Source organism: Bubalus kerabau, chromosome 6 (genome assembly GCF_029407905.1).
Source record: "Bubalus kerabau isolate K-KA32 ecotype Philippines breed swamp buffalo chromosome 6, PCC_UOA_SB_1v2, whole genome shotgun sequence".
NCBI lineage: Eukaryota > Metazoa > Chordata > Mammalia > Artiodactyla > Bovidae > Bubalus > Bubalus kerabau.
This window is the reverse complement of record NC_073629.1, coordinates 35,480,912-35,493,677: the sequence shown is the minus strand read 5'-3', so window position 1 is coordinate 35,493,677 and position 12,766 is coordinate 35,480,912. Positions and strand designations below refer to the sequence as shown.

At 37.3% G+C, this 12,766-nt stretch overlaps 2 protein-coding genes across 2 annotated transcripts in view; one reads left to right on the top strand and one right to left on the bottom strand.

Moving 5' to 3' along the window:
* Positions 1 to 5,393, top strand: part of STXBP3 (syntaxin binding protein 3) — a 50,919-nt gene extending 45,526 nt beyond the window's left edge. The window contains exons 18-19 of the mRNA XM_055584900.1: positions 3,688 to 3,836; positions 4,665 to 5,393. Coding sequence (XP_055440875.1) covers positions 3,688 to 3,836; positions 4,665 to 4,759 — 244 coding nt within the window. The 3' untranslated portion in view covers positions 4,760 to 5,393. The remainder of the gene's footprint in view (positions 1 to 3,687; positions 3,837 to 4,664) is intronic.
* A 4,929-nt stretch (positions 5,394 to 10,322) lies between these two features.
* The window catches only part of AKNAD1 (AKNA domain containing 1), a 45,001-nt gene continuing 42,557 nt past the window's right edge, over positions 10,323 to 12,766 (bottom strand). The window contains exons 15-16 of the mRNA XM_055587099.1: positions 11,921 to 12,020; positions 10,323 to 11,210 (exon numbers count right to left, since the gene is read on the bottom strand). Of these exons, the coding sequence (XP_055443074.1) occupies positions 11,079 to 11,210; positions 11,921 to 12,020 (232 nt within the window). The 3' untranslated portion in view covers positions 10,323 to 11,078. The remainder of the gene's footprint in view (positions 11,211 to 11,920; positions 12,021 to 12,766) is intronic.

The following is a 12,766-nucleotide window of genomic DNA, read 5'->3' as shown; positions in this document are numbered from 1 at the left end:
TCGTGTCCGACTCTGTGACCCCATAGACGGAAGCCCACCAGGCTCCCCCGTCCCTGGGATTCTGCAGGCAAGAACACTGGAGTGGGTTGCTATTTCCTTCTCCAATGCATGAAAGTGAAAAGTGAAAGTGAAGTCACTCAGTCGTGTCCGACCCTCAGCGACCCCATGGACTGCAGCCTTCCAGGCTCCTCCGTCCATGGGATTTTCCAGGCAGGAGTACTGGAGTGGGGTGCCATTCTATGTCTACCTGAGGGTTTATTTTTATTTCTTTCATTGGGATTCAAATGTATTTCCTAAAATCTTAGGTTTCATATCTTTTATAAATTCTTATTTTATTCAAACATCTCATATTATTTTCATGCCTTGTAATATCTCTCGAGTTTTAATATTTCTTTTACTTTTTGTATTTCATTTTAGAAATTTTTCTTTGGATTTAATTTTCAATTCTTTAGTTCTGTCTTAAATTTGTACCTAAACTGCTGAGTAAGCTGTATTTATTTATTTTTTAGTTTCTGTGTTCATCGACTTTACTTTTCGTTCTTTCTTTCTTTTTTTTTTTTTTTTTTAGAAATTGTCCTTGTTTCTTTTTCATATATGCTTGGATTTCCTTGTCCTTATTTTGTTTGCTTTCTGTTTTACTTTATCGATAATTTTCAACATAGTCTATTTTTTAAAAATAATAAATACTAAAATTTACTAAATTTAACGTGTGACATTCTTTGGGTTCTAATTTTACCGCTTTTCATTTGTGCAGACACTTAACAGTTGCTTATTTCCTCATGTGCTTTGTTGTTTTGGATTCTGAGCTTATTTCAGTACCCAGGATCGAGAGAGTTACCTTCAGAGAGGTTTTGCATGTGCATCTTTCAGCTATGCTTTTAAACAGATGTTTGCTCTTATTTTAACAGGAGCTTCTAGGTGGTTTCTGGAGTGAGAGTTCTAGGATACGGAGATATAATCATTTATGCGTCTTTCACAGTATACAACTATTACAGTGTCTTAGACACACATATGAAACACATTAAATGTAATCCTGTTGTCCTGAAATTTCTATTCAGAAGTTTAAAAATTGTTAGAATCACATAATCATTTTGAGCAAATATTACTGGTTTTTCTTTTGCTTTCTAGATTTATCTTGCCTTTTTTGGACATTTTTAAACCACAGTTGTACTTTTAGTATGTCCTTGATTTATTCTGTATGGAAACCAAGAATGTGGCTTGTTCCTCTTTCACCTTTCAAAACCAGCTACTAAATCTCTTTACTTTTTCTGTTGTTTATTATCTCGTCATTCCTTACAATGGCAGATGGAAATTACCATCCAAAAGGCTAGACTGAGAACATTATTAAAAGTTTACCATGATATCCTATATTGTATGTCTTAGAGGTATCTAGAATATGGTTTCCAAAGTGAGTTTAAGATAATACATTGGATATTATTCTTACACTAGGAAAAGGAGAAGGTTTATTTTACTAGAACACATATATAATTTAGACATATTTTTAATAGATTACATAAATGTTTATTTTAAAATACTTAGTTTTCAAATAAAAGCTCAGAATTTTTACCCGTGGGGTATGGGAACAAATATAGTGATTTTTATGACTTAAAGCAGTGCTACCCAATAGAACTTTCTTACAATAATGGAATGTCCTTTATCTTCACTGTCCTGTTTATAACTACTAGCCATATATAACTGTTGAGCACTTGATATGTAGCTAGTGTGACTGAGAAACTGAATTTTTTATTTTAGTTAAGTTTAAATTGCCTCATGTGGCTAGTGACTACTATCTTGATCAATGCAGATCTAGAGCATTCTAAGGGGGGAGGAGGTAGAAATAACAGCTGTTTATTCAGTGGTTTCCCAGTATCAGATTCCATACAGTGTCTTCTGTATATTATTGCATCTTTTTTTTTTTTTTTTTTTTTTTTTTTTTTGCATTTAATCTTGAAAACAACCCTTGAGGTTTAGAGAGAGGTTAAGTTACTTGCTAAAAATAATACAGAATTAAAAAGAAGCAGAATCAGAATTGGAACCCACATTGCTCCTTTTTTTAACCAGCATTATTGAGGTAATTGATTTCATAGTGTTGCATATGTTTAAGGTATACAGCTTGATGTTTTGATACATATACATTGTGAAATCACCACAAGCTAGTTAATATATCCATCACCTCCACATACACATAATTACCATTTTCCTTCTTTCCTTTCTTTTTTTGTGGCAAGAAGACTTAATTAAAATCTGTCCTCTTAGCATATTTCAAATATACAGTGTGGTTTTGTTAACTATAGTCTCCACGCTCTATATTAGATCTCTAGAACTTACTCATCTTGCATGGTTGAATTTTGTGCCCTTTTGACCAACATTGTCTCATTCTCTTCCCCTGCCCACCTTCCCAGACCACCAGCATTCTTCTCTCTGCTTCAGCGAGTTTGACTGTTTTAGATTCCACATATAAGTGAGATCATGCAGTCTTTCTGAGTTTGCCTTATTTTACTTAGCATAATTTCCTCCCTGTTTATTCATGTTGTTGCAGATGGAAGAATTTGCTTCTTTTTTAAGGATGAACAATATTCTACAATATATATACACAATTTTTTTTTGGTCAATATGTTCATTGATGGACATTAGGTTATTTTTATATCTTGACTGTTGTGACTAAAACTGCATTGAACACAGGCGTGCAGATGTGTTGGATATCTCCTGTCTGGATGTCTCAGTACTTCAGCGAGTTCCAGCAAGGGACATGCCCATACCACGTTAGCTCCAAATCAGTACCTGGGCTTCCCCCACCTCCTCTATGTCTTTAAAACTCTTACTACTGTCTCAATGCAACCCGCCCTGCTTTTATTTAACTTCAGTAAGTCATAGACTTTCCAGGTATACTATGTATTTATCTGAAATAAATAAGACAGGCCCTTAGCTCTGTTTGGGGCTTCCCACATGGCTCAGAGGTAAAAAATCCATCAGCAGTGCTGGCGACACAGGAGACACAGCTTTGATCCCTGGGTTGGGAAGTCCCCTGGAGGAGGAAATGGCAACCCACTCTAATATTCTTGCCTGGAAAATCCCATGGATAGAGGAGCCTGGTGGGATGTAGTGCATGGGATCGCAAAGAGTTGGACATGACTGAGCACACACACACACATAGCTCCATTTTATAGGTCAACATGCTAAGCTAGATTATGAGTCATTTGTCCAAACTCTCTCAGATCAAAATTGAACTTAACTGGGGCTCTCCTGCCTAGCTCATGGTGCTCCAGTCATACCATAGTTAAGTCATTTTCTTAAAATCAGTGCTGCTGCTGCTAAGTTGCTTCAGTCATGTCCGACTCTGTGCGACCCCTTAGACGGCAGCCCACCAGGCTCCTCCGTCCCTGGGATTCTCCAGGCAAGAACACTGGAGTGGGTTGCCATTTCCTTCTCCAATGCATGAAAGTGAAAAGTCAAAGTGAAGTCGCTCAGTTGTGTCCGACTCTTAGCGACCCCATGGACTGTGGCCCACCAGGGTCCTCCATCCATGGGATTTTCCAGGCAAGAGTACTGGAGTGGGGTGCCATTGCCTCCTCCGAAAATCAGTGCAGTTGGTGCCAAATTTGAGTTTGCCTGAGTTAGGCTCTTTTAAAGACTACAAACAGTATGGCTTTGGAAATATTTTTAACGTGTTCATGTTTATTTTTTTAGTGCTCGGCAGAAACCCAGAACTAATTATTTAGAGGATCGAAAAAATGGGTCTAAGCTGATTGTTTTTGTGATTGGAGGGATTACATACTCTGAAATGCGTTGTGCTTATGAAGTTTCTCAGGCACATAAGTCCTGTGAAGTTATTATTGGTAAGACTTGTGTTTTCCTTTTGTCTATTTTTTTAAAACAAACTCTTAGATGCAAAAATATATATGTAAAACTTTATCTTGTAATTTACATTTAGAACTAAACTGTTGAGTGCAAAAAAATATTTTTTGAATCAGTGTGTTTTATCTGATGTACCAGTTTTTTCCTGGTTGACCTTTTGATGATTTTTTAAAATTACAATTTTGATTTGAGAGAATGAGTTTCAGGAATATTGCATTCTTTAAATATCATTAAATATATCCTTTAAAATATTTCATCCTATCCTTTTCTTGCTTTCATGATTAAATACTTTTTGAAACATTTATTTCTACTACAGAAATATTTTGAAACTTTTTGTGGCTGTGGACCTGACGTTGGCCGAGCCCGTATGGAATTTAGTTTTAAGAATTTCAGTCAAAGCCACTGATACCTAGACTCTCCTGATGTGTGGAGATGCCGCATTTGTACATCAAGCTTCAGTCTGTGGTTCTGCTTAACAGTTCTCTGTGATTGAATTCACGGTGACTCTTGCTGTTCTGTCAGGGGGACAGGCTAACCTCCGATTTTGCTCTTCAGTGTATCAATATATAGTACAAACTGGTAACTACAGTACAAAATATAGTAGTGGGCACTGTTTGTGAAGGGTTACTGAGTGTGCTTAGTGAAGAGGAAGGATTAAAATATTGTAGTTTAGGAAGGCAGCCTACAGAAATTTTGTTAAGCTGCCTCAAGCTACTGCACTTTGTATATTTGAAGGACAAGGCAATATAGTTAGCCAGGTAAAATTGATTTGACTGCTGGCCTCTGAAGATTTATCTTTCCTCTTCCAGGATCCACGCATATTTTAACACCCAGAAAACTGTTGGATGATATAAAGATGCTGAATAAGCCCAAGGATAAAGTCTCCTTTACTAAAGATGAATAACATTTTGGGTGGGGAGCAATTTAGAGATTCTTATTAATTTGTTCAGCTAAAATAGATCAAGACATTGTTGCTTTCATGTAATTTAAACAGTGTAAATATTTTAAGGAATAATGACTTTCAGATGTGTTTCTTAAGGGACTGTTTATGATTACGTATCATTGGATTTGCCATTTTTAATTTAAATATTATTGCTGCTTTGTGGATGATGAGAAGAAATGTTAAAATGCTTTCTAAAAGGAAATGTTTTCAGCTTTGGAACAGAATATATTATAGTTGTGGTTAATTTTTCACAGCCTACCTGTGTACATACTAATTACTTATTAGATACTTGTCTGTCTTATGCAGGAATATAGTTTTTGGGGAAACAATTTTAAATGAAAAGATTATAAAAGTGAAAACTGTAAATTTGTATGTATAATAGAATGATTTCCTAAAAGTGCAGTTTTTCTTTCAACTGAAATTCATGACTTCTTTTATATGTAAAGTAATTCAATCATTAACTGAAATATTTTACAGCATTTACTGTCTTGCCAGATATTTCTAAAAAACACAATTTTATATAATTTTGAAATGTTTAAATTATCAAACAAATAATCATGAACATTTTAAGAAAATAAATTCATACTTACAAAAATTATCTTTGTTTTTTGGCGGGGAGGATGGGGATATTGGGAAACTTTAAATTTCTAAGAGAATTACAAAGAAGGAAAAGAATGTATCCTAATCTTTCCACCAAGGTAACTCCTTTTGACTTAGATGATAATGATGTAGTCTTTGCATAAGGTTGGATAATGTGAGGATATGGGTGTACATGTGTTACACAAAGGGAACCTCTCCTCTCCATTCCCAATCTCTCCTTTTACCTGGCCTCGTCATGTTCTGTCATATAATGGACCCTAATTTTATATATCACTTATCTAAAGAATTTTGCTGCATTGTTTGGGTACATACTTTTGCAAACTTACACAAATATTTCTTTAATGTAAATTTCTAGTGAGGACATAGCTGTCAAAATGTTTGTGCATTTAAAATACTGATACCACCATTTAAAATTTTTATTTAGATAAATCTATCACTTTTCCTTTATGGCCCCCAAATTTGTATTGTACTTAGAGCTATCTTTGCACCTAAGGTTGTAAATTCACCCATTGATCTTCTAGAGCATTTTGATGGGTTCATTTTATTTTTCATAGGTAACTCTCACCATCCTGCCGAAACTGATTTTAGTATGAGAATGTATGCTAGATATTGTCTCTTAGCATTTGGCATTATGTCCCATGCCTCCCCATTCCATATAACAAGGGATGAAAAGCTAAAAAGGAAGTTTTTCAGACTCAAAAGGTAAGTGGGGTTCTGAACAGGTTAGATTCTGCTTGTCTTTATATTTGCATTTGGTCGGGATTTTGAAGGTAGAAAGGCAGAGGCCATCTGCTGTGGCTGTGCCAGTGGACAGGTAAGTTCCTAGCTACAGTTGTTTGTAGCAACCAGACTGCGCGCTTTAGTGTCTGTCACCTGCCTCATGGCTGTGAGGCAGCTGGTGGCACTACCTTCCTGTTCCCTGGGTCAGATTGTGATATGACATGAGACTAAAAATAGAGTCCCAAGTTTCTTCCCCTGCAGCTTTCCCATGATTTTTAAGGACTAAATTCTCTATATTAAAACACTCTCTTCTTAAAATAACTAGAGGAGTTTCTATTCCTTCAGAGAACCCTAACTGATACAGTAGTTAACAGAGATCCATTTTTATTTCTTTCTAAATAGATACCATACCAAATTTTATTGGGCAATCCCTCTTTCCCCAATTAATCTGAAATACCTTGCTCATAAACTAAGTTTGAATTTTGGTCTGTTTCTACATTCTTTTTATTGATTTGTAGTTTGTTTTATTTTCTTCTATTTTATATTTTAAAATTTCTATGGAGTATAGTTGATTTACAATGCTGTGTTAGTTTCAGGTGTGCAGGAAAGTGAATCAGTTATACATATACATCTGTCCACTCTTTAGCTTCTTTTCCCATATAAGTCAGAGTTCGCTGTGCTATTCAGTAGGTCCTCATTAGTTATCCATTTTATATTTAGTAGAATATATATGTCAATCCCAATCTTCCAGTTTATTCCGTTTTAGAGATTTTTTTTTTTTAATGTGGACCGCTTTTTTAAAGTCTTTTTTTAATTTTTTACAACACTGCTTCAGTTCTGTTGTGGCCTTTTGGCTGCAAGGCATGTGGGATTCCAGCTCCCCAACCAGGGAGCCAACCTGCACCCCCTGCACTGGAAGGTAAAGTCCCAATCACTGGGCCCCCAGGGAAGTCCCTCTAATGTATTAATCATTATTATTTTATTTGGCTGTGCTGGGTCTTAGTCGTGGCACACAGGATCTTTGAACTTTGTGCTGCATGGGGGAGTTTTGGTTAGAGCATGCGAACTCTTAGCTGGGGCATGTGGGATATAGTTTCCCAACCAGGGATTGGACCTCTGCTCCCTGCATTGGGAGCGTGGAGTCTTACCAGTGGGCCACCAGGGAAGTCCCTCCCTATTTTAATTCAGGTTGTGTTAATAAGTGGACATAATCTCTATTCCACCCATACCAGAATTACCATTATTTTTTTCAGAAATTCTCTGGGTATTACATTTTTAAAAAGTGAACTTTAGCATCATTTTGTTAATATCAAAAGTTATTTTGATATTTTCATTAGGTTCATAGTGAACTTATAGGTTAATTCAGGGAAAATACAACCTTAAGAATCATTATTTTCTTTATACAGGTATTGCGTATCACCATGGTATTTTTCATGGTTCCACGTAAGTTGGATCTTCTATCATGTTTTTCAGACAGAATTTTTTTATATATAGGAAAGTTACTATTTTGACATATTAATTTCAGAACTTGCTATTTTACTAAGTAATGCTAATAAAATAATGTGCAAATGCTTTATATGTGAGGCAGTTTTTAAGTGCTTATATTACATCATTTAATCTTCTCATTTAATCCTTTGAAAATAGGCACTATTATCATCTCCATTTTAAAGCTTAGGAAAGCTAAAGTATAAAAAGTTTATATAATTTAACCTGGATGACATGTATATGTGGAGAGGAAAGGTTTGACATTAATAAACTTTTGTTTGTTTTTAATTGAAGTATAGTTGATTTACAGTGTGTTAGTGGTGTTGTACTGCAAAATGATTCAATTGTGCATACATGTACACTTCTTTTGGATGGTGAATATCGTTCTCTGTGCTATACAGTATGACTTTGTTGTTCATCCATGCTTTACATAAAAGCTTATATCTGCCAGTCCCAACACTCTGTCCCTCCTCCAACCCCCTCTTCCTTGGCAACCACCAGTCTAATAAACAGCTTTCTTTGAATGCTGAGCGTGAGAACAGTACACTGCCAGTGAGAAGGCTAATCTTTTGGTGTCTGCATTTTATCTGAGATCTTCATATGCCTTGCTAGCTATCTGTCCAGGGTTAGTACGTGTATGGAACAGATCCGCACTAATCCAATGCCCTGTGACAAACGGAACTAAGAGTGTGATGACAGCAAACGCTGGTCCATTCAGTCACTTCAGACCTTAGTGGTCCCTGTGTCCTGTCACTCTGATAAGAGATCCTGTAAGCCTACGTTTCATATACATTTTAGACTTAGAGTTGGAGACACCCCTTTGTTTCTTGAATTTCTTACTGAATTTGAAGATGTAAGGTCATTAGACATAAATTCCTAATATAAACTGATTCCCCACCCAGATTTGGGGATTTTTATTTTTTTGCAGATTTTGGTACAAAGACCCTGAAAAACACTTTTGTTGTTGCTCCTAACTGAAATGATTGACTCACAATCTATGAAGCACATTTTTGCTTCCTGTTAAGATGTACTTGGTTTGTAAAGTGTAGTGGATTCATATCATTCAGTCATATTCACAAAAAGTAAATAAAAACAGCAGTTCACAAAAATTCTTGACTTTGAGCTAAGTCCAAGCGGGCCAGATCCTGGTGGTGTGTTTGGTAACTTGTGATGCTTCCATAACTCGGTTCTGCTATAGGTGTTTGTACCCTTTGTGAGTCCCTTCAGGATGCAGGTGGATTTCTTTTAAAATCAAAGGAACAAGAAATGTGTTCCTCCCACAGTAAAAGTTCTACTACCAAAGCAACATTTTGGTTATTAAATATATATTCCTATTTAGTATGAATTTGGTCTATTTTAAATAATTCACTAAGATTACAATTGAAAGGAATGTTAGATGAATTTTCATGTGTAAAATCTAATAGTTAACTCAGACAGTAAATGCCTTCTACCAAGAGTCCCACTCATGCTGCTGAGTCCCTGGACTCAGCATTCGATACACAATTACTTTTTTTTTTAATTTTTTGGCTATACCACTCAAAATGCAGGATCTTAGTTCCCTGACCAGGAATTGAACCTGTGCCCCCTGAATTGGAAGAGTCTTAACCACTGGATTGCCAGGGAAGTCCTAGATACAATTACTTTTACTTTAGAAGCTTGTTCTTCTGGCTTATTATTGCAGCAGAATTAGAAGAGATCTATCAAAGAAGTCTCATGAGGGAGGAGACAGCCAAAAACTATTGAGTCAGTAAATATAAAATTATCCTTGTAAATCAGAGTCTAGCTCTCTTCCAGAATTCCTTAAGGACATAGCCCGATTTCTGTTTCTTGGATTAGACGATTCGGTGATTGTTTATAATGATGCTCATCAAGGAAATATAAATTACACTTGGAATATGGTTTAATAAGGCAGGGATGGGTCATATTTTTAAATAATTACAATAGTAAGTTTCTATAAAGGTTAATTTGTGGTGTAAGGGACATTCATTTGTGGCAGTCCCTTCTAACTTGGATGCCATGGATTTGCTTCAGGTCTGCACGAACTTTTAAAAATTGTATGCAAAATCATGCATGTTCATATCACTTTTAGAGGAGCATGGGGCAGGGAGGCTCCCTAACTTTCATCAAATTCTCAAAGAGGGTTGAATCCCCAAAAGTTTAAGTAGTACAGTCCATGGGGTTGCAAAGAGTCAGACACGACTGAGCGACTTCACGCATGCACTCACTGAGTCCCAGGAAGGAGGGAGAGAGCCAGTAAACCGCTCCTCTCTCATTATGGAGGTTGAGCGTCAGTCCTTAAAAGCAGCAAATCAGGGCTTAATCCCTGCATGCAGTTTTGGCCTAGGTAAATTTCATTAATCCAGGACAGTTATTTTTCCATATTTCTGACTTCAGGAGATCTCTAAGTAAATAATATATAAAACAATCATAAGAATTTCATTAAGTACTGAAAGTAAATGAAAAGTAAAGAGCCTCTCTTGAGGCTTCCGGTTGAATTTCCTAGAAGCCCACTGAATATTTTTGTGTATCTTTCCAGAAAATGTATATGCTCTTTGAAAAACAAATGAAGTCACACATATTTCTTATTAGCTTGCTTTTCTTCACTATCTTACAGATTATACACCTCATTCTTTTCAGTGGCTGCAGAGTATTAACTGTATGACTGTCATTTTTGAAATTAAATTTCACCTTTATTTGATTTTCACCTTTATTTGGGTGCTCCAAGTCTTTATCGCCGCATGTGGGATCTTTGATCTTCCTTGCAGCATGCAGGATCTTTAGTTACAGCATGCAGGAATCTTTCAATTGAGGCATGTGGGATCAAATTCCCTGACCAGGGATCGAACCCAGGCCCCCTGTTTTGGGAGCTCAGAGGCTTAGCCACTGGGTGACCAGAGAAGTCCTGACTGTCATTGTTCTTGAATTATCATAGAGGGTATTAGATGTGTTCCATTTGTGAGCCCTTCCCATCAGTGGCCATCCTCATACACATTATGTGACATATTGTTTGAATGACTTATAAAGCAAAATCCTAGTAGTGGAATTGCTGCTCAGAAAGTAAATACTTCAGAATTTGTAGAATTTGGTAGCAATTATAGAGTTGCCTTCCAAGAGAGTTGCACTAATATGTACTTCTATCAGCAGTATATGAGAGCACTCATCTCCCCCATCTTCCCTGACACAGCCTGGGTTTTCCAAACTTTAGTTTTTGCCATACTGACAGGTAAAAGTATATGTTACTGTTTTCATTTCTTTTATTATGAGTTAGTAACATTTATTTTTAAATATGTGTTGACTTTGATTTTTAAGAATCAGAGGTCCATTTTAAAAAAAATTGTGTCCCCCATTTCTTGCAATTTTGGTGTTTTCTCTAGAAAGTCATCTTCATAAGTTGTATAATAAGTAAAATACCTTTGGAGGGAAGACCAAGTTTTCTCTGCATTTTTTTTTTAATCCTTGGTTGCCTTGAGTCAAACTAGTATTTCAACTTTTTCCTCCATCTTTGTACTTTGGCAAGATCTTCTGCAATAGTTCTAATCATTTGATCAGTAGTTTGTTTCAGAATGGTTGCTGTCCTTAGGGCATGATCCAAAGACGAGTTTAAAATCTACAGAGGAAAAGTCCACACATTTTGGTTACAAAAATTTACTACTGCTCCTGGTAATTGGGTTATCTCATTATTAAACATTGCAAAGTGGAATTTTTGGAGTATTCTGTTTTCCACCCAGTCTATTTCTGTTTTTGAGAACTGGTTTCCTAGGAAACCAGTGTGAGATGGAATATATTTTGTAGAGAAAGGGACAGAAAAAAAGATAAACACGTGACTGATGAGCATGAATCAGAGGATGAGGTCAGCAACCTGCTGGGCTGTTTCCCTGCTGTGGAAGAAGAGATCTGTGAGAAGGAAGAAAGACTCTTGGGATGAGGGGCACTGAAGGGGATTTAGGGCCCGTAGCCACTGAGGGGCACACAGGGATGTGGCACATGCTTGTGGCGACATTGAAAGCGACCTGACTGAAAACAGAAGACTGCTGGCAGCTCTAACCCCAGCGTCACTGGAACAAACTTGTGAACGGCACACTGGGAAATCCTATAGCTGAGGCACCACCCACAAAGCACTTTGTCCAGGAAATTTCCCTGGGAACCAATTTAGGAATAACACAAACCATGTGGCTGCTCAGGCTGTGTGTCTTTATGTTAGTGCTGAGTGCAAGTTGTTTCAGCAGAACACTTTTTGATGTTCTCATACTGTAATAATTTAAAAGCCATCAGTTTTGTGGTTACGAAGACCAAACCCACAAGCTGCAAGGTCCTCACCTCAGATTCCGTTTCTTTGTTACTGCTAAAGTTGCTGGAGGATGTGTTTTCAGAAATCCTGCAGGAGTGGGAATGGGGGGAGAGTGTAGCAAGGTCTGACCTGTAAGAAAGGCAAAAGCACATTGATACTTGTGTAAAGCACCCTCTTCAACTCTGTGGTTCAGCATTGGCTCTGTGTGTGTGTGTGTGTGTGTGTCTGTGAGGAGTTGGTGCGCCATCTGCCCAAGGACACAGAACCAAGATGCAAACCGAAGAACTCCCCAGTGGCTGTATTCATACACACTGCACCCCACCAGGCAGGGCGTAGTAGGGTTCACACTGAATGAGTGTGACTGCACAGCCTGAACTCTCTGCTACACTGTCAAGTCTGCCTCCTAAATAGCTCTTAAATACTAGTCTTCTCTCTTTCCTTTTCTACCACACTTAGCTAAGCTGCCATCATCCCACATGGCTTATTGTACTGGTCTCTTATTTGGCTTCTGTGCTCCAGTCCTTGACTCCTCTAATCCATTCCCTCTCCCTTAGTAGTGAGAGTGATCTTATAAAACACGAGGAAGCTTTAAAAAACACTCTGGTTTAAAAAAAAAAAAAAATCTCATTGGCTACCCATTAAACCTGAGACTCCTTCCTGCAGCCGACAAGCCCTTGCACAGCCTGGCCATGCCCATCCCACCAGCCTTCCCTCACCTATCCTGCCCCACTGCCTCGCCCTCTTTTAGGCTCCTGCCAAATGCTCTTGAACTTGCCAAGGGCTTTTCCACACCAGGAGGCTCTCTCAGACTGGCATTTCTTTGCTCGTGCTCTTCCATCCTTGCTGACTCATTCATACTTATTCTTTGGAATTCA